The following is a 22,884-nucleotide window of genomic DNA, read 5'->3' on the forward strand; positions in this document are numbered from 1 at the left end:
TTCAGTGGTGCGTCCGCAGGCAGTGGTTTCAGCACAAAGGGGATCTCGAGGATTTGATCCCGATCTCCAGAGACACTGCGGTGGATCTTCAATGGTGGGCTGCGGTCGGAAACCTGTCACAAGGAAGGCCGTTCTCGCTGCCTCTGCCAGTGGCCACAGTTGTAACGGATGCTTCCACTCTAGGGTGGAGAGCTCATCTGGGGGACCTGGAGGTCAAAGGCCTTTGGTCTCCAGTGGAACAGAGGTTTCACATCAAACTGTTGGAATTGCGGGCAGTACATCTGGCTCTCAAGGCCTTTCTCCCTTCCATTCGCGGTCAGTCAGTCCAGGTCCTGACGGACAACACTACCGCGATGTGGTATATAAACAAGCAGGGAGGAGTGGGGTCGTACCTTCTTTGCAGAGAAGCTCTTCGACTCTGGTCCTGGCTTCAGGACCACAAGGTTTGCTTGGTAGCAAATCATTTGGCCGGGGTTCTGAATGTACGCACAGATGTTCTCAGTCGACGCAGCTCGGTCGACCACGAGTGGCGTCTTCATCCTGATCTGGTTCTTTACATCTTCCAGATGTGGGGGTGTCCGCAGATAGATCTGTTTGCTACTCAGGAGAACGCGCAGTGCCCGGTATTTTGCAGCCTCCAGTATCCGGTGCAAGGAGCTTTGGGGGACGCGTTTCAGGTGTCCTGGAAGGGTCAGTTGCTTTACGTGTTTCCTCCCATACCCCTGATTCCTCGAGTTCTGAGGAAGATCCGCCAAGATCGGGCCCAGGTCATCTCGATAGCCCCGGATTGGCCAAGAAGGGTGTGGTACACAGACATTCTCCAACTCTCTCTGTGCCCTCCGCTCCGTCTCCCTTACAGGGTGGACCTCCTCTCGCAGTCGCAGGGGCAGATTCTACACCCCCACCTCCAGAGTTTGCACCTTCATGCCTGGAGATTGAACGGGGCAATCTGAGTGCTTTTTCTCTCTCCGACGGAAGTGGTGGATGTTATTTTATCGGCCAGGCGACACTCCACCAAATCGATCTATGCAAGTTAGGTGGGCTAGATTTGTACGTTGGTGTGGAGAGAACCAAATTGATCCCTTAAAGGCTCACTTGTCTGATATATTATTTGCTCTTTCCTTGGCACAGAAGGGTTGTGCGGTCCCTTCAGTTAAGGGCTATTTATCAGCACTGTCGGCTTTTCTGTGCCTCCCTGATCAACCTTCCTTGTTTAAATCTCCACTTGTTTTGAGGTTCGTTAAGGGTCTCACTAATAGGTTTCCGCCCACACCGTTTGTTATGCCACAGTGGGATCTTAACTTGGTATTAACATTTCTAACATTTGAACCAATGCATTCTTGTGCTTTGCGTTTGCTGGTCCTTAAGACTGTATTTGTGGTAGCCATAACATCGGCCAGAAGAGTGAGTGAACTTCAGGCTCTTAGTGTAGAGTCTCCATACCTTTCCTTTTTTAGGGACAAAGTGGTGTTAAGGACCAAGGCGGCTTTCCTCCCGAAGGTTGTTACACCCTTTCACTTGGGGCGGTCTATTACTCTCTCTTCCTTTTACCCTCCGCCTCATCCATCCAAGGAGGAAGAGAGGCTCCACCGACTGGATCCACAAAGAGCATTGAGCTTCTTTGTCGACAGGACAAGGGAGTTCAGGCAAGATGATCAGCTCTTCGTTGGATACATGGGGAAGAGGAAAGGCAGAGCAGTCCACAAGAGAACGCTATCCAGGTGGGTCATTCTCTGTATCAAGCTGTGTTATTCCTTAGCGAAGAAAGAGCCACCTGTGGGGCTTCGTGCTCATTCCACCAGAGCTAAGGCTGCTTCTTCGGCTTTAGCTAGAGGTGTTCCAGTGGTTGACATCTGCAAGGCGGCAACTTGGGCATCCCTCCATACTTTTGTCAAACATTATTGTTTGGATTCTGAGGTTAGGAGGGATGGCCATTTTGCACGCTCAGTGCTGCAGGATTTCTTTGTTTGACCATTCAGGAACCCATCTCCGGAGGTAGTACTGCTTTGGGACTCTATTCTATAGGTGAGGAATCGACAGGTAGGTGTATCCATCAGAAGAATAAGTTACTTACCTTCGGTAACGCTTTTTCTGGTGGATACATTAACTACCTGCGGATTCCTCGCGGTACCACCCGTACCATCCCATTGAAGGGTAGGCTAACCCAGCCTCTCCATTCCTTCAAACAAGTATCAGGAACTGAATTTATGGATCTTGTCAAAACAAGTAGGGCAGACGGATGCCCTTCTTACCCTTGTCCACCACAAATCTTCAAGAACATTCTTTTAATTACCTTCGCTGCTACACCAATCAGAACAATCATCAATAATTCTATAACAACAGGAGACTTTACAGCAGATTTAAACAAGCATTTGCAATGCAATGGGTCTCGTGTTTGCTCGGGTTAGAGCTATTAGCGTTGTAAACTCCTAACCGGACTTCTCTTGCCACATTAACTGAAAATGAAAAGTAAAGCAGTGTCACATAAGCAAGCCGACGACCACCATGAGTGTGAAGCAGACACACAAAGGGAAACAGAAGAACTGAAAATGAAAAGCAAAACAGTTTCACATAAGCGAGCCGACGGCCACAATGAGCGCGAAGCAGACACACAAAGGGAAACAGAAGTTCGCTCGCAGTGAAATGTATCGACAAAAGTACAATTATCCATGTTACCGGCAAAGTGCAATTATCCATGTAACAGGGTTGATGCCATGCAAAGCGCTTGATTGTTACTGCCCAGCGAGATCGCGCTGCCTACGAAATAAAGAGAAAAGGTAGTCCAGAAACCATGCTGAAAACATGGAGCCTCGTATGTTTCAGTAGTTGGCCGGTGCGCTTGAGGAGGGCTAAACGCCGGAAAAGGCATGACGCATGCATGCCTTTCATTAATGAAATGAAGCGAATTTTAAAAGGTAAGCCCACAAACCAACCAAACTGAAGGGCATGGTTGAAAACCCATAGTGAGATTACACCAGGGACAGAGCGCTTTGTGCGCTCGACCCTAAAAGGCATACAAAAGGCCATTATTAAAGAAAACAAACCTAGACCCACATGAACCAAACAACTACAAACCAATTATCAATGGGCCTTTCCGGGCAAACTGCTAGAATAAGCAGCATTCACCCAGCTGTCCCAGTTCATTAAAGATAACTCCATAATTTTGGACATTCAAACCAAATTCCTCATTGCCATCTGGGATGATCTTAAAACCATAATAGACTGGAAAGGGGTCACTGCACTACTTCTCTTGGACCTTTCACCTGCCTTTGACACAGCTGATCATGACACTCTACTCCAAAGGCTCTATGAAGCTACAAACTGCTCTCGTCCCAATCACATCCTGCCTTCAAAACAGAACAAATGTCATCCATACTCCCTCCCCTCCCCCCTCTCCCATCCAAACCATACTTCACAAAAGCAGGGGTTCCTTGAGGCTCTATTATCTCCCCCATGTTTTTCAACATCTACATGACATAATTACTGACAATAATTAATGAATTTCAGCTTGCATGCTATAACAACGCAGGTGACACACAAATATGTCTTAAACTCAAAAGCCCCAAGGACATTGGAAACTCAGAAATCTTCAGTTGCCTCCTAGCTGTTAATCAGTGGATGACATGGAGCCAACTCAAATAGAATGTGTCTAAAACTGAAATACCCACAAGTGGTGATTGGAAAATGATGACCCACTCTGCCTCTCGCTTGACGATCTAGGACCACCTCTTAACGTGTGCAGGGAAGTAAGAAACCTTAGAATTACCATGGACTCAAAGCTGTCAATAAATGCCCAAGTGGATAATTTAGCAAGGTCAAGAGTCATTACTTTAAAAACTCTACGCATATATTACCCTGCCTAGGATTTCCATACAAGACCCAAGCTACTATCTCTCTTGTACTGTCTAAACTTGATTTTGCCAATGGCCTGTGCCACTGATCAACTGTGAAAAGACTACAACAAATTCAGAACTTTTACATGTAAAGCTATAAGCCCATATCTCCCCTGCCGTGAGGACCCTCCATTGGTTACTGGCTGCCAGAAGATCCACCTTCAAGATGCTTTGAATCACCCACAAAGCAATAAATGGAAGAGGACCACTTTTCATCAGGAATAAAATCACAAAGACATACAACAAAGGAACCTTTTCTCCAGATTGGCACCGTACCTCACAACCATAGCATACAAGCAAAAAATATGAGTGGTACACCTTTCTCTCTTCAAGCAGCCAAACTGTGGAATGTATTACGTCCAAACATAAGATCGACGGTTAACCATTTTATCTTTTGAAGACTACTCAAGAGTTGGCTCTTTCCTACATGCCCATACTCAAAACACAAATGTACAGCATATGCTTGTGTATGTAAACATTCATAGTTTGATTATGTGTTTGTATTTATATATGTGTATTTATTTGTACAAAGATATATACTACTTATGGTTTAAAAATATATATCTTCATACGTCTGCTTAACAAATGTATATATTACTTATGGTTATAAATCTCTATATATAGAATATATATATATATATATACACACACACATATATATATAGATTTATATTTAGATATATAAAATGTTATGCTTAACGTACATAGGTCTCTGTTTTATTTTATTTTGTCTATCACAGAGTGTGAATATGATCGTAACAATTGTATCTATAATTGCTTCACTGTTGAAATGTAGGGGGAAATATAAATTACAAAATAAATATATAAATAAAATTATCAAAAAATAATTAAAATGAATACATAAATTAGCTTTATATACAGCAAAACTTGAAAATCTCAGTTTCTAAGTAGCTATCCATACATGTATATATGAGACTTTATATAAATCAACGTTATATGTCTAATATTTTCCATATACAGATATACCTTTTTATGTAGCTTTGTATCTACATATTACTTTACTCCCACTGTAGAAAAAAGGAAAAAAATCAACTCTCTCCAATTCACTACTCTATCTCGTCCGTTACCTATTTCAACATATACCTCCACTCCCCTGACTCATCCCAAACCTTATTTTACTACTATAATCTCCCAAATAACTAACTCTTTCTGGAATCTTCTCTCCTCTATCGTCCTCTAGCTCAACCCAAACCTCATTTTACTACTATGATCACACAAGTAACACTTTCTAGACTCTTCCCTCCCCTATCTTTCCTTTACCCTATTTAGTCCAACTAACAGACTTGCATGTCCACCGCTACAATTAATAACTTGTATTGCCCTATACTAATTCATCACTTAACCGCTTTGGGTTCGAGAGTAGTGTGCTACTCGCGAAAAAGCGCTTAAGTGCCTCATCAGGGGTAGTAAGCACTATATAAACACAATTACATTAATAACTGAATGCGTATATGCAGCTTTTTAATTTGTCTCAATGTCTAATTATAGGAGAAATTGAAGCATGAACAGAACTTGTGTAAAACCCACAGTGCAGGGAAACGAATGAAAGGTTACTGTCTCAAGGGATAACCGTGTTCTGCTGCATTGCTTTTATTATCATTCTGAGGGCTGTGGTAAAGTGGGGTAAACATTTATTGCACCTAGTTTACGCTTATTACAGTTTTGTTGCAAATTGCACTGAGTTCTGGTTTTTGTGACTGAACTTTCATGTAGGTCCTCCATGGAGGAAATTATGTGGTCAAAGCAGTATACTAAATGAGTGGACCATGTGAAACTCCAAATGAAAAGACTCATTAATCTCCATGTCATGGTGCAAAACTTGGAATTCCGTAAACTACGGTTACGGGGCCCATAGCAATTAACAGACTTGAAAAGTTAAATTACACTGACATGAAGTGTTGTAGCAAACTAGTTTCCCAGTACTGCCTTTTTTTAGTGGATTGCCATGCACAGTTTAAATTCTCTCTCCCATGTTCTGCCTCCCCCCTCAAATCCTCACCTGTGCTTTCCTTGTTGCCCCTGCCTGTAGCTTACCTCACCTCTTCCTCTTCAACTTTTTTGTACTTTATTTTTCAGACCTCCCCACAAGCTACTCCGTTTCTTGCCGGCTTCCTCCACCCCCACTCCACATTACTTCATGCCCGTCTCTGGCGCTGACCTAGTGCCCTCCTCCATTGCTCCGCCACCCCTCGCCATTGCATTTTTTTTCTTTAAATAAATATTTTCTTTTTCAATTTTTGAAGGGCCCGGGAGCTCTGGTTTGCTACTGAGCTGCTCCTTTTTTCTTTAATTCACTTTTGTACATATATTTTAATTTATCACTCCATGATTGATGCCCACTATCTTGAATGATAAGTTCAGAGTTTAAAAAAAAAAAAGATAGAAAAGTGGCTGGTGCATCATGGCACAAACCTCATACATTGGCATTGAATATTGAGCCCTATTGGCTTTGCCAGTGTTTATTTTAAGCCCTTACCAGTTTGTAATAAACTTACATTTAAGGGTGAATAACTCAAAAATAGAATCCACAAGCAGCACACATGACCCTCGACATGCAGGACAATGGTAGAGATTATCAGGTATTTCTGGTACTTGACTGCCATACAAAATGTAACCCAGCTCCCGAAGGTCGACTGCAGTGATAGCATAAGGTGTGTGGAGTAAAAGATACTTAAAGGCCCTACAATCCAGACTCCTGGTGCATCTCCTGGCCCCATCAACCTGTACTTTGTCTCAGCATGAGAGCAGTCCACATAACCCATGGCCTTAAGGACTGTGAACAAAAGCGTGCTCTCAGCAATGTTTTACCACAAAATATCAGAGTTTAATGTTGTCCTGAGCTTATATCGACACAGTGTTGACTGCCATATATTACCAGTGTATGCTGATGTGAAGTTAAGAATAGTAAATCTATACTTGTGAATAGGGTCCCCTTGGTCAACCCAGGCAGCAGCTTCTTGCAAGAGAGCTTAAGATCCCACCCCTGCCATCCATCCTCCTAACTGGCTAGTGCATAGGGAGGCCATGAACTCCTAGGTTGGACACACTCTTCTCAGTGCTAGTTGTGAAAGACACATAAGTCAGTCCTTTTTCATCCGTTGCTGTGGTCTGATCAATTTTTTTTTATCAAACCATCAGTGTTAGAAATGGGGCCTTTGGTTGGCAGTCAGGTTACCCCTTGTCCAAGCATGGACCCTCACTGTAGTCTGGGTTTAAGGAGACTCACACTCACTCAACCCCTTGGTAGCTTGGCACGAGCAGGCAGGCTTCATTTCAGAAGCAATGCGTAAGGTATTTGTACCAACACACACATTAATACAGTAAAAACACCACAAAATGACTCAACACAGGTTTAGAAACATAGCCAATATTTATCTAAACAAAACAAGACCGAAACAACAAAAATCCAACATACACAAGTCAAGTTATGAATTTTTAAAGATTAAACTCAAAAATAGTGCTTAGAAACATAAATGCTTCGAAGAGTTAATATCACGGCGTAGTGACAGTCATTCCAAACAATCTGACGCCAATGGCGCCTGTCACGGAGTCGCACAGACCACCAGGTAAGTACCTTAATGAAATGTGAAAACAAGACAGTGCACGGAGTCGGGGATCGCGGCGTCACTGGATCCGAGGCTGCGTCAGTTCCGGTGCTGTGGGGCAAAAAAGCAGAGGAGTCAAAAAGAGGCATCAGGACCTTTCTGTGGAACGGTGGAGGTGAGGTGGTGTCGGTGCGAGGTGTTGAATCCGTGCACTTCAGGCAGAGTTGATATCTGGCAGTCACAACATGGTGCAGCGACATGTATGGAGTCGCAGACTTCGGCAGGGCTGCAGCGGCATGGGGCCTGCGGGTTCGTCGCACTCCAGCGAGGACCACGGCTTCGGGTTCCAGGCAGTGTTATGGGATTCGGCGTCAGTCCGGAGTCGTCCGAAGTGGGCTTCCTTGGTTTTTCCACCAGCTTCTCCTTTCAAGGGCCCAGGGACTGGATAGGGCACCACTTGGCAGGGCAGGAGTCTCAACATAGAGTCCAGGTGCTGGCAGAAGAAGTTTTTGATGGCCCTGAGACTTCAGAACGGGGGCAAGCTCAGTCCAAGTCCCTGGAGATTCTTCTCAAGCAGGAATATACCACAAAGTCACGTCTTTGTGCCATTTCACAGGCAGAAGTAACAACTGCAGGATATCCCAACAAAGCACAGGCAGGGGCACCACTTCCCTTCAGCTCTTCTCCTTGACAGAGGTTCCTCTTGAATCTAGAAGTGATCTGATTTTCAGGGGTTTTGGGTCCACTACTTATACCCCTTTCTGCCTTTGAAGTAGGCAAACTTCAAAGAAAAGTCACTCTTGTTTGTAAGATCCTGCCTTGCCCAGGCTAGGCCCCAGACAGACACCGGGGGTTGGAGACTGCATTGTGTGAGGGCAGGCACCGCCCATTCAGGTGTAAGTGGCCACTTCTCCCTTCCCCTCCAGCTCAAACGGCTCATCAGGATATGCAGGCTGCACCCCAGGCCCCTTTGTGGAACTGTCTAGAGCAGAGGTGCAAACAACTGTCAAACTGACCCAGACAGGCAATCCACCAACAGGCAGAGTCCCAGAATGGATTAGGCTAGAAAATGCCTACTTTCTGAAAGTGGCATTTTCAAACACACAATCTAAAAACAACCTTTAATAAAAGATGTATTTTCAAATTGTGAGTTCAGAGACCCTAAACTCCACATTTCTATCTGCTCCCAAAGGGAATCAGCACTTTAATAATATTTAAAGGCAGCCCCATGTTAACCTATGAGAGAGATAGGCCTTGCAACAGTGAAAACCGAATTTGGCAGTTTTTCACTGTCAGGGCATATAAAAAACACTAGTATATGTCCCACTTTAAACATACACTGCACCTTGCCCATGGGGCTACCTACGGCCTACTTTAGGGGTGCCTTACATGTAGAAAAAGGAAAGGTTTAGGCTTGGCAAGTGGGTACACCTGCCAAGTCGAATTTGGCCATTTAAAACTGCACACACAGACACCGCAGTGGCAGGTCTGAGACATGTTTACAGGGCTACTCATGTGGGTGGCACAACCAGTGCTACAGGCCCACTAGTAGCATTGGATTTACAGGCCCCGGGCTACCTCTAGTGCACTGTGCAAGGGAATTACAAGTAAATCAAATATTCCAATCATGGAAAGCCAATGACACATAACTTTTACATATGAGCACTTGCACTTTAGCACTGGTTCGCAGTGGTAAAGTGCCCAGAGTATCAAAAACAGAGTCCAGCATACATCAACAACCTGGGAAACAGAGGCAAAAAGTTAGGGGAGACCATGCCAATGATGCCAAGTCTAACAATCAGTCTGTACTCAAAAGATTCAGGCCTCTGAAGCCTTATGTGACTCTTCTGCCTCACACTTCCAGAATAAAACTAACACAATCTATCTGAATTTTACCAATCCTGATGAACTAACTGCTAAGTCTTTAGGGTTAAAGAAAGATAAGTTGGCTTGTACATTTTGCCAGGAGCAGTTTGCCCCCCTCCCCCTAGAACAAATCCAGCTGGCCCTTACCTCAGCCAATTCAGGATCTCTATTAGACATTTGCCCTCTCAAGGTTACAACTTCTTTAGCCAGCACATTAGCTCCAGCTGTGGTTTCTCTTTTTAATTTATACATTACTAAGGGGAAAATCCCTACATCTTAGATAGCAGCACAAGTGATTCTAATCCAGAAGAAAGCCATTAAATCGCCAGAGGATTTAAACAATTATCGTCCATTTTCACTTCTTTCTCCATTGGGCAGGCTACTGGAAGGCCTAATAAATAAACAGATCATGGACTATCTAGAAACCAATCAGCTCCTGGATCCCTCAAAGTCGGGTTTTCTCCCTTTCCATAGTACCAAGTCCACATTAGTGACTGTGACAGACAATATTAAATGTTCTTTGAACACAAATAGTCCCTGTAATGCTAGTGCTATTGGATCTGTCAGTGGCCTTTGACACAGTGGCACACTCCTGGCTTTTGTTAAGACTAAGGGAGTGTGACATTGGTGGGCTTGCACTACAGTGACTAGAGGACTTCCTCTCTAATAGAACACAAACGATTTCTAGAGGTGCTTTTAAGTCACACACTCTTCACTTGGACAAAGGAGTGCCTCAGGGCTCTTGTCTTAGCCCTACGCTATTCAATATTTACCTTTGGCGAAGCTGGTCAGACAATATGGATTAGAAATGTATTCTTATGCAGATGATACTCAATTACTGTTATCTTTTGACAAGGAGCTATCTAAAGTAAAAGGAACTCTTTAGCTTGGGCCTCAGGGCAATTGCGGAATGGATGATGTTGAACTGTCTCCAGCTCAACACAAATAAAACAGACATGTTATTTGGAAGGGCAGCCAACCACTGGCGCCCAAGTTGGTGTCCTCTGGAACTTGGCACTCCCTCCAACCCTATAACTGTTGTAAAGAATCTAGGAGTATATTTGGATCAATCTCTCTCCATGGTTGAAATTGTTCAGAAAACTACAGGGTTTTTTTCCATCTAATTCGCCTGCTAAGGTGAGTTTTTACCCTTCTTCCTTCTTCTAGGAAGACACTGGTCCAGGCACTAATTATGAGTCGCCTGGATTATGGAAATGCCTTGTTTGCCTCCATAAATGAATCCTTGCTGACTGAGTTACAGGTAGTACAGAATACAGCAGCCCACCTAATATACAATGTTCCAGCAAGGACATCAGCCACCCCTTTACTCCATGCCCTTCACTGGCTGTCATTCCGTAAAAGGAATAACTTCAAAATCTGTTGTATCACACATAAGGCTGTCATTGGCAAGGGACCACATTATTTATCCTCAAGACTAGTTCCCTACTTTCCTAACGGAAATCTGCGCTCTCGTGGCGGGGGATTCCTTACTTTTCCCAGAGTTAATAAGATCAGGGCGGGAGGAAGATTATTCTCTTATGTGGCCCCTTTATGTTGGAATGCTCTTCCAACTTCCTTTGTCAGTGTTTTGATCATCTTAGAGTTAAGGAATTACTTAAAACCTTTCTGTTTTAATGGCATTGCTGTTTTTGCCATTTTTTAGCTGCTGAGATATCCCTTTGAGGTGAGTCACATGCGGTAGAAGCAACTTTAACATAACATAACATCCCCATTGCAATCTTTCCTTCATGTCAACGTCGACAGTGCTTACGCATTCAGATGGTGTGATAGTCTTTATCTTGGCCTTCCAAAATACTCTTAGGCTGCATTATGATAGTCTCCCTGTCGCCCTGTTACATTACTTCAAACCCTGATCACTGTAATAGTCTCCTTATTGGGTTCCCTCAGTATGCTCATACTAGATTACTATAATATTATCTTTATTGGCCTTCCTCTGTAGCCCCATACTGAATTATTGTAAGTGTCTCACTTTGGGATCACACCGTGCTCTCATACCTGACTACTGTGATATTCTTTTCATATGTTTCCCAGAGTAATCCCAAATATCATTACTGTAATAGTCTCCTCATTGGCCTATTCAGTTCACCTACATCTCCAGCAACACAATCATCTAGGATTCCATAGGGACACTCTTCATCCTGCCACAACCCAAAGGCACTTTATTCAACCACCAAGAGGGCCCACACTGCAGAAAACACTGGAGAACAAAAGGACCCTTTCCAATTGTAAGCAAAACATTTTTCCTCTCACCCTGACCAGCTGTATCTCCACCTCAGCACTAACTTTATAATGAATCAGTCCAGCATCTCCTAATCGCATGCAAACACCACATACTCCTTTCAGAATCCAACTGACAATTCTTACCCGTTACTGGACCTCAGGCAAATGATCTCCTGCAAGGTGCTCAAGAAAAGTTATGATCTCGAATCCTAATGCATCCTAGACACACTAACAACTCCAAGTCTGTGTCCACGATCAAGGCCTCTTCGCTTATCTACTGACTCCTTTCTCTGACCCTCGAGCGTATGCCTCAATTCACACAATACAAAACCCTGAATTCTTGTGTATCCCCTACTTGAACTTGTACTATGCTGGCAGATAAACAAGTTATTAAAATAAAAGAATTTCTATTTTGGTCCCCCTTAAAATAATCACTGCGCTTTTGTTCGTGGACCGAAAAGGTAGAAAGTCAGGTTAAAGTGTATAATGGGGTGACCAAGGGCTTTAAAACCAGATGCTCTTTATTGGTTCATAAAAAATGCATTCTTTTTTTTCTTTGTTTTAGGAGAATTTAGTAGAAAGCAAGCATCACAAACTTGCTCGCAGCTTGAGAAGTGGCCCATCCGACCATGATCTGAAGCCTAACGCAGCCACCCGAGATCAACTCAATGTAAGTTAGTAGAAAAAACTTGATTGCAAAAAGATTATTTGAACAATCGTACTTGCGTAGTGGCATCTTCCATCTTTGATAGTGGGCTTGTTTAGCCACTTTATCAAACTGAAGTAAATGTATATGATGCAAGCATTAAACCAGAGCACCAGACATAACTCAAACACTAGGGAGCAATATGAGAATATAATCATTTGAAGGCATCTTAGCACACCAATGTTCTTTTAGGGTTTAGGAAGCATGCCTTCACTAGGTTATTGCATTATGGATTCTCCTATGTGTGCCTACGGTGTGTAGAATGCTTCTGCGTATACATGGTAGGTCCCACCTCAGATGTGTCCTGGAAGGTTGATGAAATGCCAGGTCTGGTTTTCCGATTTCTCAAATCCATCTATGCCATATTTTACACATTGCTGCAGACTGGGGGAGTAACTGGGAGAAACAAAGTTTCTGACGGTTTTTACCACAAAACCTTTCTGGCAGCAGTAGACTAGAGCAGTCCTTTATTAATGTCACTTCTTCTGAGAAAGATTGAAATGCTTTCTGAAGGAGACATATGTCTGCTTCCCTAATTTCTCCCTCGTTGGAGCATTTTCCCCTTATTATGTTTGAGACGGTCAACATGCTGCAAAACTTTTTCGAGTCTTTGTTCAGATCTTACTAGTGTGTTTCACAAACTACTACGGTATTGGACACAACATGGAGGTAAATCCCAAGAAAACAGTTGCCATTGTAAAGCACTTTAAAATTATTCGTAACTGAGCAAGAAAGTCCTTTGATCCTAATCATTCTTCTGATTTCTTGTGAGTCATCTTTCTTAGGTTTTTTGTTAGATGAGTATTTGTTTAAAACATATTAAGCACATGAATAAGACCCCAGCAGTATAGTAGAACGGGCATGGCTAAAAAAGAAAGGAATGATAGCACAGTTGTACAGAGGTACCTGTAGAGCCAACTATGGTTTATAGGTGTGGGGAAAGGGTTTTTTCTTTGGCGAAACATAAATATATGGTTGAAGGGGGCCTCAGTTATTAAGGGTTCCCAAATCTGACTTCTGTGATGTGAGGTGTCAACCTTGCAGTGGCATAACTATAACTATATACAGAGAGGTATATGCTTGTGGTATTTAAACCTACGAATACCTTTGAGATAACATTCTCATCTAACTGAACTATGTTTGTTTCGTCAGATCATTGTTAGCTATCCGCCCACTAAGCAGCTGACTTCCGAGGAGCAGGATTTGGTTTGGAAGTTTAGATACTATCTAACAAATCAAGAAAAGGTGAGTTGTTTTAAAGCGTTATGCTTATAATTATGAGTTTTCGTCCTTCCTTAAGCTCATTGGTTGTTTTATACCTAACCAGTCACTTGGTACTCTGAGTAATCCTGATAAATATTGAAGTAAGTTTAGGCTAAATTACTGTGACATTACTGAGACTGCCACCTGCACCTATACTGTTCAAAACACATGATGTTACTTCTGGAGTTCTTAGTAAGTATGGCCACCCGAAAAAACTCGTGACACCACGAATTTTATTTTTTATAGTAGCAGAGGAATAAAGACTTTTAACCTGAGTGTGAGTTAACCTGACAATCAAATGTGTTCTGCCAATCTGTTTCTCACGTTGATCCTCATCCACAAAGCACCAGTTGAAGAGTATTATTATGTTTTTAAGTCTTGTTACTTGGCATACGGCATAGGACTGGCAACTATAGGCCTCTGTACGTTACGCGCCTCTAGTTGAGTCGGACAGTTTCAGGGAATGGGGTAGAAAGGGAACTACTTTGGCAACACAAATTTTGCTGGGTCATCAGCAGACATCCATAAGTCCACAAGAATCTCAACTACTGGCGCCTAGAAGCATTTAGACATACACAGACCAACACCCACATTTATACACGATGCTCATTCAAGTGAGGCACATAGGCAGATGCAAACGCAGGCAGCACATATGCAGGCACACTCACACTCGCAGACTACCACCATACAGACGCACAGGTTTGTGGATACATAAACAACTAGATGAATGTGTGTGTGTGTATTAATGGATACTTGGATAGTGTGGGTGTGTACATGGATGGATGAGTGGGTTGATGTAGAGTCGACTATGGGTAAGTGGATTTACAGATCTGGAATACATAGGTTTAGGTGGATGGATATCCCATTCATTCATCCATCTATGTAGTCACTCCAACTTATTCACCCATTCACCTTTTATTCACCTCTATTCGCTCATTCATTTATCCTTACTAACTCACTCAAGTGTGCATTTTCTTATTGGCCTGTTTATCTGCGCACTCAGTCACTTATCCAATAACATGCACAGGTCCCTCCCCGAATCATACACACCCTCGTTCATCAATGTATTGACTCACTCCTTTACCCATCAACAGAGAAACGCCCTTATATTCGCCAGTCGATGAAGTTCTGCGTTCTCGTTTTAAAAACACAAGCCATTTACTCGGCTTTGCGTGCTTGCCCAGGACCTCGTCTTTGAAGGTATAATAAACCAACGAAGCCGTGATCTCACAGCAGCGATTCGATTTATTTTCCTCTGCAATGGGCCTCTGAACTTGCAGCAGATGCGAGTATGTGTCATTGCATTTTTATTAAGCAATGCTTGCCTTCGTTTCACCTAGATAATGATACACAGCCCAATTAGCAGGTAGTGTCAGATCGCCCTTTGTTTTCAGATTATTATTTTTTTCTCCATTTTCTTTGCAAGCATTTCTGGGACTAAGATAAAAGTGACAGCGTTAAAGTGCAACTGCGTGAAGGATGACTGTTGATTAAAGCTAGTAGGAGTTATAAAGCATGAAGAAGGCGAATTTCCAATGTTTGAAAACCGTGAAAGAGAAAGACCCTTCCCAGAATACCTCGGGCGCCGAGTGGTGAGCAGCGCGCGAAGTAGGCTGACAGAATTATTAACAAGCATTGGCAATCCCTTTAGGAAGACCTACCTGGATTTTTTTGCATGGGGTGGCTAATTTGGCGGTTTTAAACGCCAAAATGTGAGGTATTTTTGTGCGAGGCAGAAAATATGAGTGTCATCAAAATACCACACGGTTTTCGGTATGTCGATCCTGGTCATTTAGCCAAGTCGCAGTGAACCGGCAGAGTGTTCAGAAAAAACGCATCTCGGAATCGGCTGCTGCCTGCAGGGCCGGTCCTAGGGTTCGTGGGGCCCCGGGCAGAATGAGAACATATGAGGCCCCTCTAAGACGTGACATCACAGGAAGGGATATCAATTGACCATTAATGTTTTGGAATTGTTGAAGCAGCTTTGCAAGAAGAACCTCCCCCAGTGTGTGTATATATTATTAAAATGGCTTAAAATTTAAATAATCCCAATAAAGTAAGTATATATTTTTAAAGCTGTATTAGGTGGAAATACATTACATCAATCAAACTGGCTAAAAAAGCTAGCCTAGATCGCTCCCAAAGTGATATGATTGCTACAATGTTCGCTAATTGTTTCCAGATTAGGACGATTCAAATTCCAAGTTAGATTGTCTCAAAACTATACAGCAGAACTTCAAGTGACTCCCCAGCCCTCCCTTGAAGCTAGTGAAGTTCAAGATAAGGCATTTGGTTTTCAGCAGGAATGGGAGATCAACTTAAACAGATACATGCTAGATCGGGCGAGTGAACTGCAAGAGCTGCAGCAAACAACAGAATGTGTAGATTCCAAAAAATCAGAGACAGGACAAATGTCCTATACAGGTGGGGTGGCTAGTATATTGTCAAGCAGAAGCACCAAAGGCTGGTCAACACATGCACACTGAGCACCAAAACTTTTTTGATAGATGCAAACTAACAAAGATGTACAGAAGGGGTGGCTAAAAGGGTAAACCGTTTGTGGCCAGGGAAAAAAAAAACTGCTAAAGCTATACTTGGTGCCAGTCACTAAAGAGAGACATTAAAAAATCAAAACAAAAAAGGCTTTCCATAGTAGAATCTGTGCAGTTTACAGCTAATTTGAAAGGAAATGTAGCAATGTGAAATAGGTTGGGGGAGGTGGGGCTTGACCATCAGTTCACCGAAATGCCAGGGGTAGCGGATGTGACATCACATGGCCTTTGACCTCCACTCTCACTCACACAGGCATACTTACACATACATACAATGTCACACTTACATACACTCTCATATAAACACACTCTCACCCACAAGCACACACACACACAACATACATTTAAAAGCATTTTTTACTTACATCAGCTGCCCTAGATGGGCATATTCTGGCTAATTGTACTCCATTTTCATTACACTAATAGTGAATAATATGTTATTATTCACTATTAGTGTAATAAAATATTGACACAAAACAGGGAGTGGAGCCCCAACTAATGTTGATAAGGACAAGCTGCTGCTATGTTCTTGGCACGAAATCTGCCATCTCTGGGACAAGGGGTCGCAAAGTCAGTGCCAAGGGTCACAGAGGGCACGACCCCTGGCGACCCCTAAATTACGTCTATGGGCTTGACTTGCAAATTAACACTAATATAATACCAGAAACTTAAAGTTTAAAAACAATTAAGTCATATGTCCTTAATATATGTGAGGATATTTGCCAAAATGCAAAGGGACCAGACCCATGCCACTCAAGTCATTTCTGGGTTTAGAAGAAATAACCAAATTGCGCCAGCCCTCAGGTAAATCCATCGGATTTTGTTTAAAGAGATAATTGAATGCAAGACCTTTGCAAAATGATTTCCATCATCCACAAATCACTCCCCAGGTACCTAACCAAATACAAAATACTTTTGGTCTACACACAAAGGAATGTGCCTGTGGGAAGGAATCTCCCCTCAGCAGATGGTGAGGCAGGAAGGGGGAGGTCAGCCAAACTGGTCTTCAAAGGCAGAGAAGGACATTTGGAGCAACCAGCAACACCCCCACATCCTGCAACCCCAGACAACTAGGTGCCCCCTTGATTAGATTAGGAGAGGGCAGGAGAGGGGTGTGTTTATGATTTTTAGCCACACCAGTGGGTGGGCTTAGCCAGATGTAACCTCCAAAAATCAGATTCAGCCATGATGGATTTTTAGAGAATGTTGCCTCCTGGGATTGATTTTTGCCACACTTCCCAGGAAGTGGTCATCACAGGGGGAAGGACTCTGCACCTGATTGGAGAACCAGGACCCCCCTGCTTTTCACCCAGGAGCAAGGATAAAACTGGCAGACCTGCACCCACACCTCAGATCCCCATCAGATTCCAACAGGGAAGAACCAAAGGAGAAGAAGGACTGTCCTGCTGGACCCCTGGCCTGCACCTGGAACCTGCACTCAGAAGGACTGCACCAGCTGCACACTTGGGCTTCACCACAAGAAGGACTTTGCCTGGGTTCAACTGGTTCAAGGAGGGACTCCCTGTTTGCTACACGTGAAAAATTGCTATCCAGAGTCCCCTGCACCAACTCCTGAAGAAAGCGACCAGCTGACCACTGTCCAGTGGCCAAAAAGGAGTTTGCGCCAGGTGCATTCTGGGAGTTGTAGTCCGCACCCCCCAAGGACCATCTCAGAACTTCTGGACCATTGGGGTGAGCTGTGGACCTCAAAAGAACCTTAAAAGGACATCTGGGAGAAGCCCCAGAAGTTTGGAGAACTTTTGCAAAAAAGCTCCGTAGAGGGACCGACCCGCCGCGGCAACTCTAGCCGGCTTGCCTCAACCGCGACCCGGCCTGATTTGCTGGTTCGTCCCGGTAAAGAAAATCTCCGAAAAAGAGACTAAGTCCGAAGGTAAAAAGTTGACCGGGACCTTCCAGCCAGCGTATCCGAGGAGGGCTCCAGGGACGTCTGATCAAGATCCAGGTTTACCCCGGTCAAAGGATTTTCACCTCGAAAAAGAGACTAAGTCCGAAGGTAAAAATCTCCACCGAGGATTCCCGCATCGCGTATCCGGAGAAGGGCTCCAGGAGGTCGGATTGGACTGGCAGGTTCGTCCCGCTGAAGAAAATCTTCGAAAAAGAGACTAAGTGTGAAGGTAAACTTTTAACCGAGGCCTCCCGCGGCCTGTAGCCGAGCAGGGCTCCATCGCGGTCGGCCTTAAACTTTGACTTTGCCCCGGTCGAGGTGCAACCAGATGACCCGATTGGCGCTTTTTGTTTCTAGGCCCTAAAAAAAAAAAAAATCTTAAAAAATTCATATCTCCGGTTCCCCTTATCCGATTTTATTCGTTTTGGTGTAATTTTAAAGATAAAAATATAATCTACTTTTATAAATTGGTTTTGGATTTTTAAACTGTTTCCTGTGTTTTATTTAATTACTGTTTTGTGATATTTGAATGCTTTACACTCTGTCTCCTAGGTTAAGCCTTGACGCTCGTTGCCAAGCTACCAAGGGTTGAGCTGGGTTTACTTTACTGAGACCTAACTGGACCTTAGTGGAGGTTAGTGGCCTATTGCTAAGTGTAGGTACCTACCTGCCCTTACCAATATCCCATTTTCCAACACTCCTTTCTTCTCAGCTCCCTCCAACCCACAGCCCCCATCTCCTGTACACTGCCTCCCTCCTTCCTCTCCTCAGCTCCCACAGGAGGCCAATTCTATCTTTGCTCCTGAAAACCAGCCTTTCCCTAGACCTCGCTGTCACTTCCCAAGGTTTGGGATTATTTGTTGTGGGAGGAGGCGGAAATCATACCGTGCTTGGCCAGGCTGGTCCATTGTCATTCTGCACATAACAATGAGCAGGCTGGCTACGTGAGCGTAGTCAGACTGACTGCACACAAACCCGAAGACTGTAGCATCCTTTTGGGTTGTGCACCAGCAGCCAAGCCAGTCCAAGCAAGGAGCCCCATTTAGCTACAGTAATAAAAATATCATCTCACCGGGTGGCCACCGCCATAGAGGTGTCAGTCAACTGTGCATTCTTTGCCTTTCCTACTTGAATCTAGCGCCTTCCTTGGGCTTTGCAATACTTAAGTCTTACAGGGTGGACTACTGTCTATTATCATTTTGCAGGACACTTTGCACACACAAAGATATGGTAAGACGTTTGTTGGGTATTAGGAGACTATTAGTCACAAAACATATTTTTTGTTGTTTCATTCCATTACTACCTGATCTAAATCAGTTCCTTTTAAAAGACATAGCTAGGCGGACTGAATAAGGTGCTTATCGGGTATGATTGATGTGACGTATTGTATTTGAGTTCCAATATCTTTATCACCTCCAGGAGTAAGCTTGACTGCTCGCTATTTTCACTGTAGTAGAGGCAAGTTTCTAAAAGGAATAACTCTTAAAAAAATTAAATGAACTAGTTAGTTCTGAAACAACAATCGTAAACAACTGTATCCTCCACAGATGCTGCCAATTAATCACCTTTTGCCCCTGACGCAAAGAAAAGGTCTTACTATATACTTTAGCTTTTTTTCTTTTACAAAATGATATTGTGGGACATTTGAGAAAAAGGTAGCAAAGAGATGTCAGAAGAAGTGGAGAAGTTCTAAGCCCGCTCAAGTTTTTTTGAGCATAGAAATAAGCACAGCTTGTTTAGTTTTTACATTGGTAGGAACATATGAATACACAATCAAGATATTGTAAAGGGAGTTCAGGGAAGGAGCTATGATCTCAAATCAGTGGTTCCCAACCTGTGGTCCGGGGACCCCTGGGGGTCCGCGATGCCTCCTCAGGGGGTCCGGGACAGCATAGAAAATTAAATAATACTAACAGATTAGGTCTCCAGCTTTCAGTAATGTCTCTGTGGAGGGGTCCCTGGATTCAAATAAAGATTCAGTGGGGGTCCCCGGGTTCCTGTAATGATAAAGTGGGGGTCCACGGAAGTCAAATGGTTGGGAACCACTGCTCTAGATCTCTGGTCAGGCCTGGGCAAGAAAGGGTCCCACTCGGAATGAGATTTAATAGAAAGGTCAGGAGGGGTGGTAGAGTACACAGATAGGAGGCTGAAATTTCATCAGACACATTGAGGATGGTTCAAGATTACAAGCCTTTCTGACGAATGAGACCTGCATCTCATTTTATCACATTTATTACAGAAAAATAAAGAGAAAGGGAACTCCAGACTTTGGCTGCAGGCTTAACGGATTTAGCAGCACACACTGATTCAACAACATTTGTATCTCTTCTCCAGACTCCTTTTTTGCTGATTTTTTCCAACTTACAATCACCTCACCCTCAGTGCTCTACTTTTCACCTCATCTCTGCCCAACCTATGACCTACTCTTAATGCTTCAGCCCCTTCTGATATCTACTTTATCCCTCCATTATCTTCTGTTCACTTTTCTCTCCACAAGCATCTTTCCTTCTCTCTGATTCTGCCACTCTTAAATCCATCTTTTCCCTCAATGCTCTACTCCCTTCCTCTCATTTTTCCACCCAGCCACTCACCTTTTCTTACCTCCACTGTTTTGCTGGTTCTTCCCCCTTTATATCAACCCCTCCCTTTTCCCCAGCCTCGTTTTGCTGTTTCTGCCCCTCTTGGATCCATATCGTCCCTTCGTATGCTGGTCTTTACCACACTTCTCCATTATTTCAGCTTTTCTCCTCCTTTAAATCCATCTCTCCCCTTCCAGACTCACATTCACAAAACACTTTTTTACATTTTTGCATGGTCTGTGCCCCTCCTAACATTACTCACTTTTGAAATGCTATTATTGGCAGGCAAACCACTGAAAACGCAAGCCATAGGCCTGGCTCTGCTCAGCTCAAGGACCTCTTGGGACCTTAAGCCCAAAATAAACTGAGCTTTCACAGGAGGTGATGTGGCCTTGTGGCTACAGCTGCACACCATGCATCAAAGGGAATCAGGCTTCAATCCCGGCCTCGGTGCAGCATCAGGTGGATCCAGGCAACTCTCTGTGCTAAAAAAAAGCCTGTAGCCTTTAACTATTGTGAAGCACTCTTATGTCAGTGGCCAACGTTCGTGCTATGTAAAACTGCCAGAAATACAACGTGGACCCTGCCTAGCACCCAGACTCTAGTCTCCTCCTCCAAGAATTAAAGATGAAACATTAAGATTTAATGCCATAAAAAGATACCAATGTAGTTGCCGAATTGTACAGTGAGAACCTGGAAAATCTATGATCAATCCCAGCTTCCCTGCTAGACCAAATTGTGTGATCCTAGGCAAATGCTTTTGTTTGTTCATTATCACACATCAGAGCATATTCAAATACGTACAGTCAGGTGTGTGCTGCACAACACATCTTGAGTTTGATATAATAGACTGTAAGTTTGCTTCATGTTTAATAGGGATGTAGCCCATATATAGAATACACATGAACTCTGACATGCCTGTTAGTCAGGGCTACTGAAATTATTTTATTTCGAGGTCACTGCAATTGCTGCATAATTATGGAATTGAGGCATTTGACACATAAGCCATCTGCTACATAACCAGCCCTTCACAGAGGTTAAATGGTCATCTTTCTGTTGCCTGTTTTTGTATTTATGTGATTGACAAAGTAATGAGGTCATACTTTCACAAAATATGCTGAATTATGACACAAATTTTGCCTTTTCTTGCCGAATAAGTTAGTAAACCCTGACACCTAAATTTTGTCCTTTCTTGCCACATAATTCCAGTGGCCCTGCTCTTAGTTCACTAATACCATTATCATGAGGGCAGGGGCAGCAATGTTTTGCAGTTCATGTTTGAAAAACTCAAATTTTTCTAAATATATCAATGCATTGATATAATCTCATGTATTGAGGCAAAATGCTTCCGTACTTTAAACAAACATGCTTTTTTAGGCTCAAGCCTGTGAGTGCATGCGCTAGACATGCTTCTCGCTTGCGAGGCACTATTTTTTACAAAAAAGGCTGAGACCCCTCCCTGCTTACTGTTTGTGCGCTTCAGCTTCACTCTGCTTTGCACCATCCGTAATTGACTACTCCAGCCGAAACATCTCTTCCAATACTTGCTGTAGAGTATGGACCAAGAACAGATTGATTCAACTTAATCAGTGCCCATCCGCTGCTCCCAACATAATTGAGGTACTATTTCTCCACCCCCCCCCCCCTTCTACAGCACTTTTTTCCTAGTTTTTTTCATTACCGGTATAATACAAAAGTAAAACAAAACTAGTGTAAATCAAATCTTCCACATTCTGTGCTCACAGTGCAAATCTTGAGTTCCATATTTACATGTATCCATTTACGAGGCATACACCACCTTTGCCTGTTTCCTTTGACGGCCTTTTGCCTAGTCCACCCTGTCTGCCGTGTTCTCAGTACAGCTGGTATCACAGTGCTTACTCCTTAAACTTCAGTGCAGTAAGTGAGTGGGGCATCAATAAAGTGGCGCATTGAGCGAGCCAAGAGGGTCTCTTTTTCTAAACGAGGGGGACAGAGGGTCTATGCACTGGGTGTGACGTTGAGTAGATATACTAGGTGTATGCATAAGATTACCAGATGACTCAAATCACCTGAGACTTTTGTTTAACAACTTACTGTGTTCTAGAAGTTGTTATTCTGTCATTTGGACAGAATTTAAGATGAATGTATATAGAACGAAAGACAGCTGGGATACGGAAGACTGTCCAGAGGTGTGGACACTACGTGGCTCTGCAGCAAACAAGTGAAAAGGACTTTAGCAGGAAGGGGCATCTCATTAAGCCACTGTGGTTTGATTAAACACAAACCATCTCATGAATCAAAGGTCACCAAACCTTTAGTGTATCAAGTCA

General features: G+C 43.4%; 1 protein-coding gene across 1 annotated transcript in view; it reads left to right on the forward strand.

Annotated features, from left to right (window-relative positions):
* The window catches only part of PIK3C3 (phosphatidylinositol 3-kinase catalytic subunit type 3), a 699,052-nt gene that overhangs the window by 263,556 nt on the left and 412,612 nt on the right, over positions 1-22,884 (forward strand). Inside the window, exons 8-9 of the mRNA XM_069218786.1 lie at positions 12,132-12,236; positions 13,425-13,517. Coding sequence (XP_069074887.1) covers positions 12,132-12,236; positions 13,425-13,517 — 198 coding nt within the window. The remainder of the gene's footprint in view (positions 1-12,131; positions 12,237-13,424; positions 13,518-22,884) is intronic.

This window comes from Pleurodeles waltl, chromosome 1_1 (genome assembly GCF_031143425.1).
Source record: "Pleurodeles waltl isolate 20211129_DDA chromosome 1_1, aPleWal1.hap1.20221129, whole genome shotgun sequence".
Lineage (NCBI taxonomy): Eukaryota > Metazoa > Chordata > Amphibia > Caudata > Salamandridae > Pleurodeles > Pleurodeles waltl.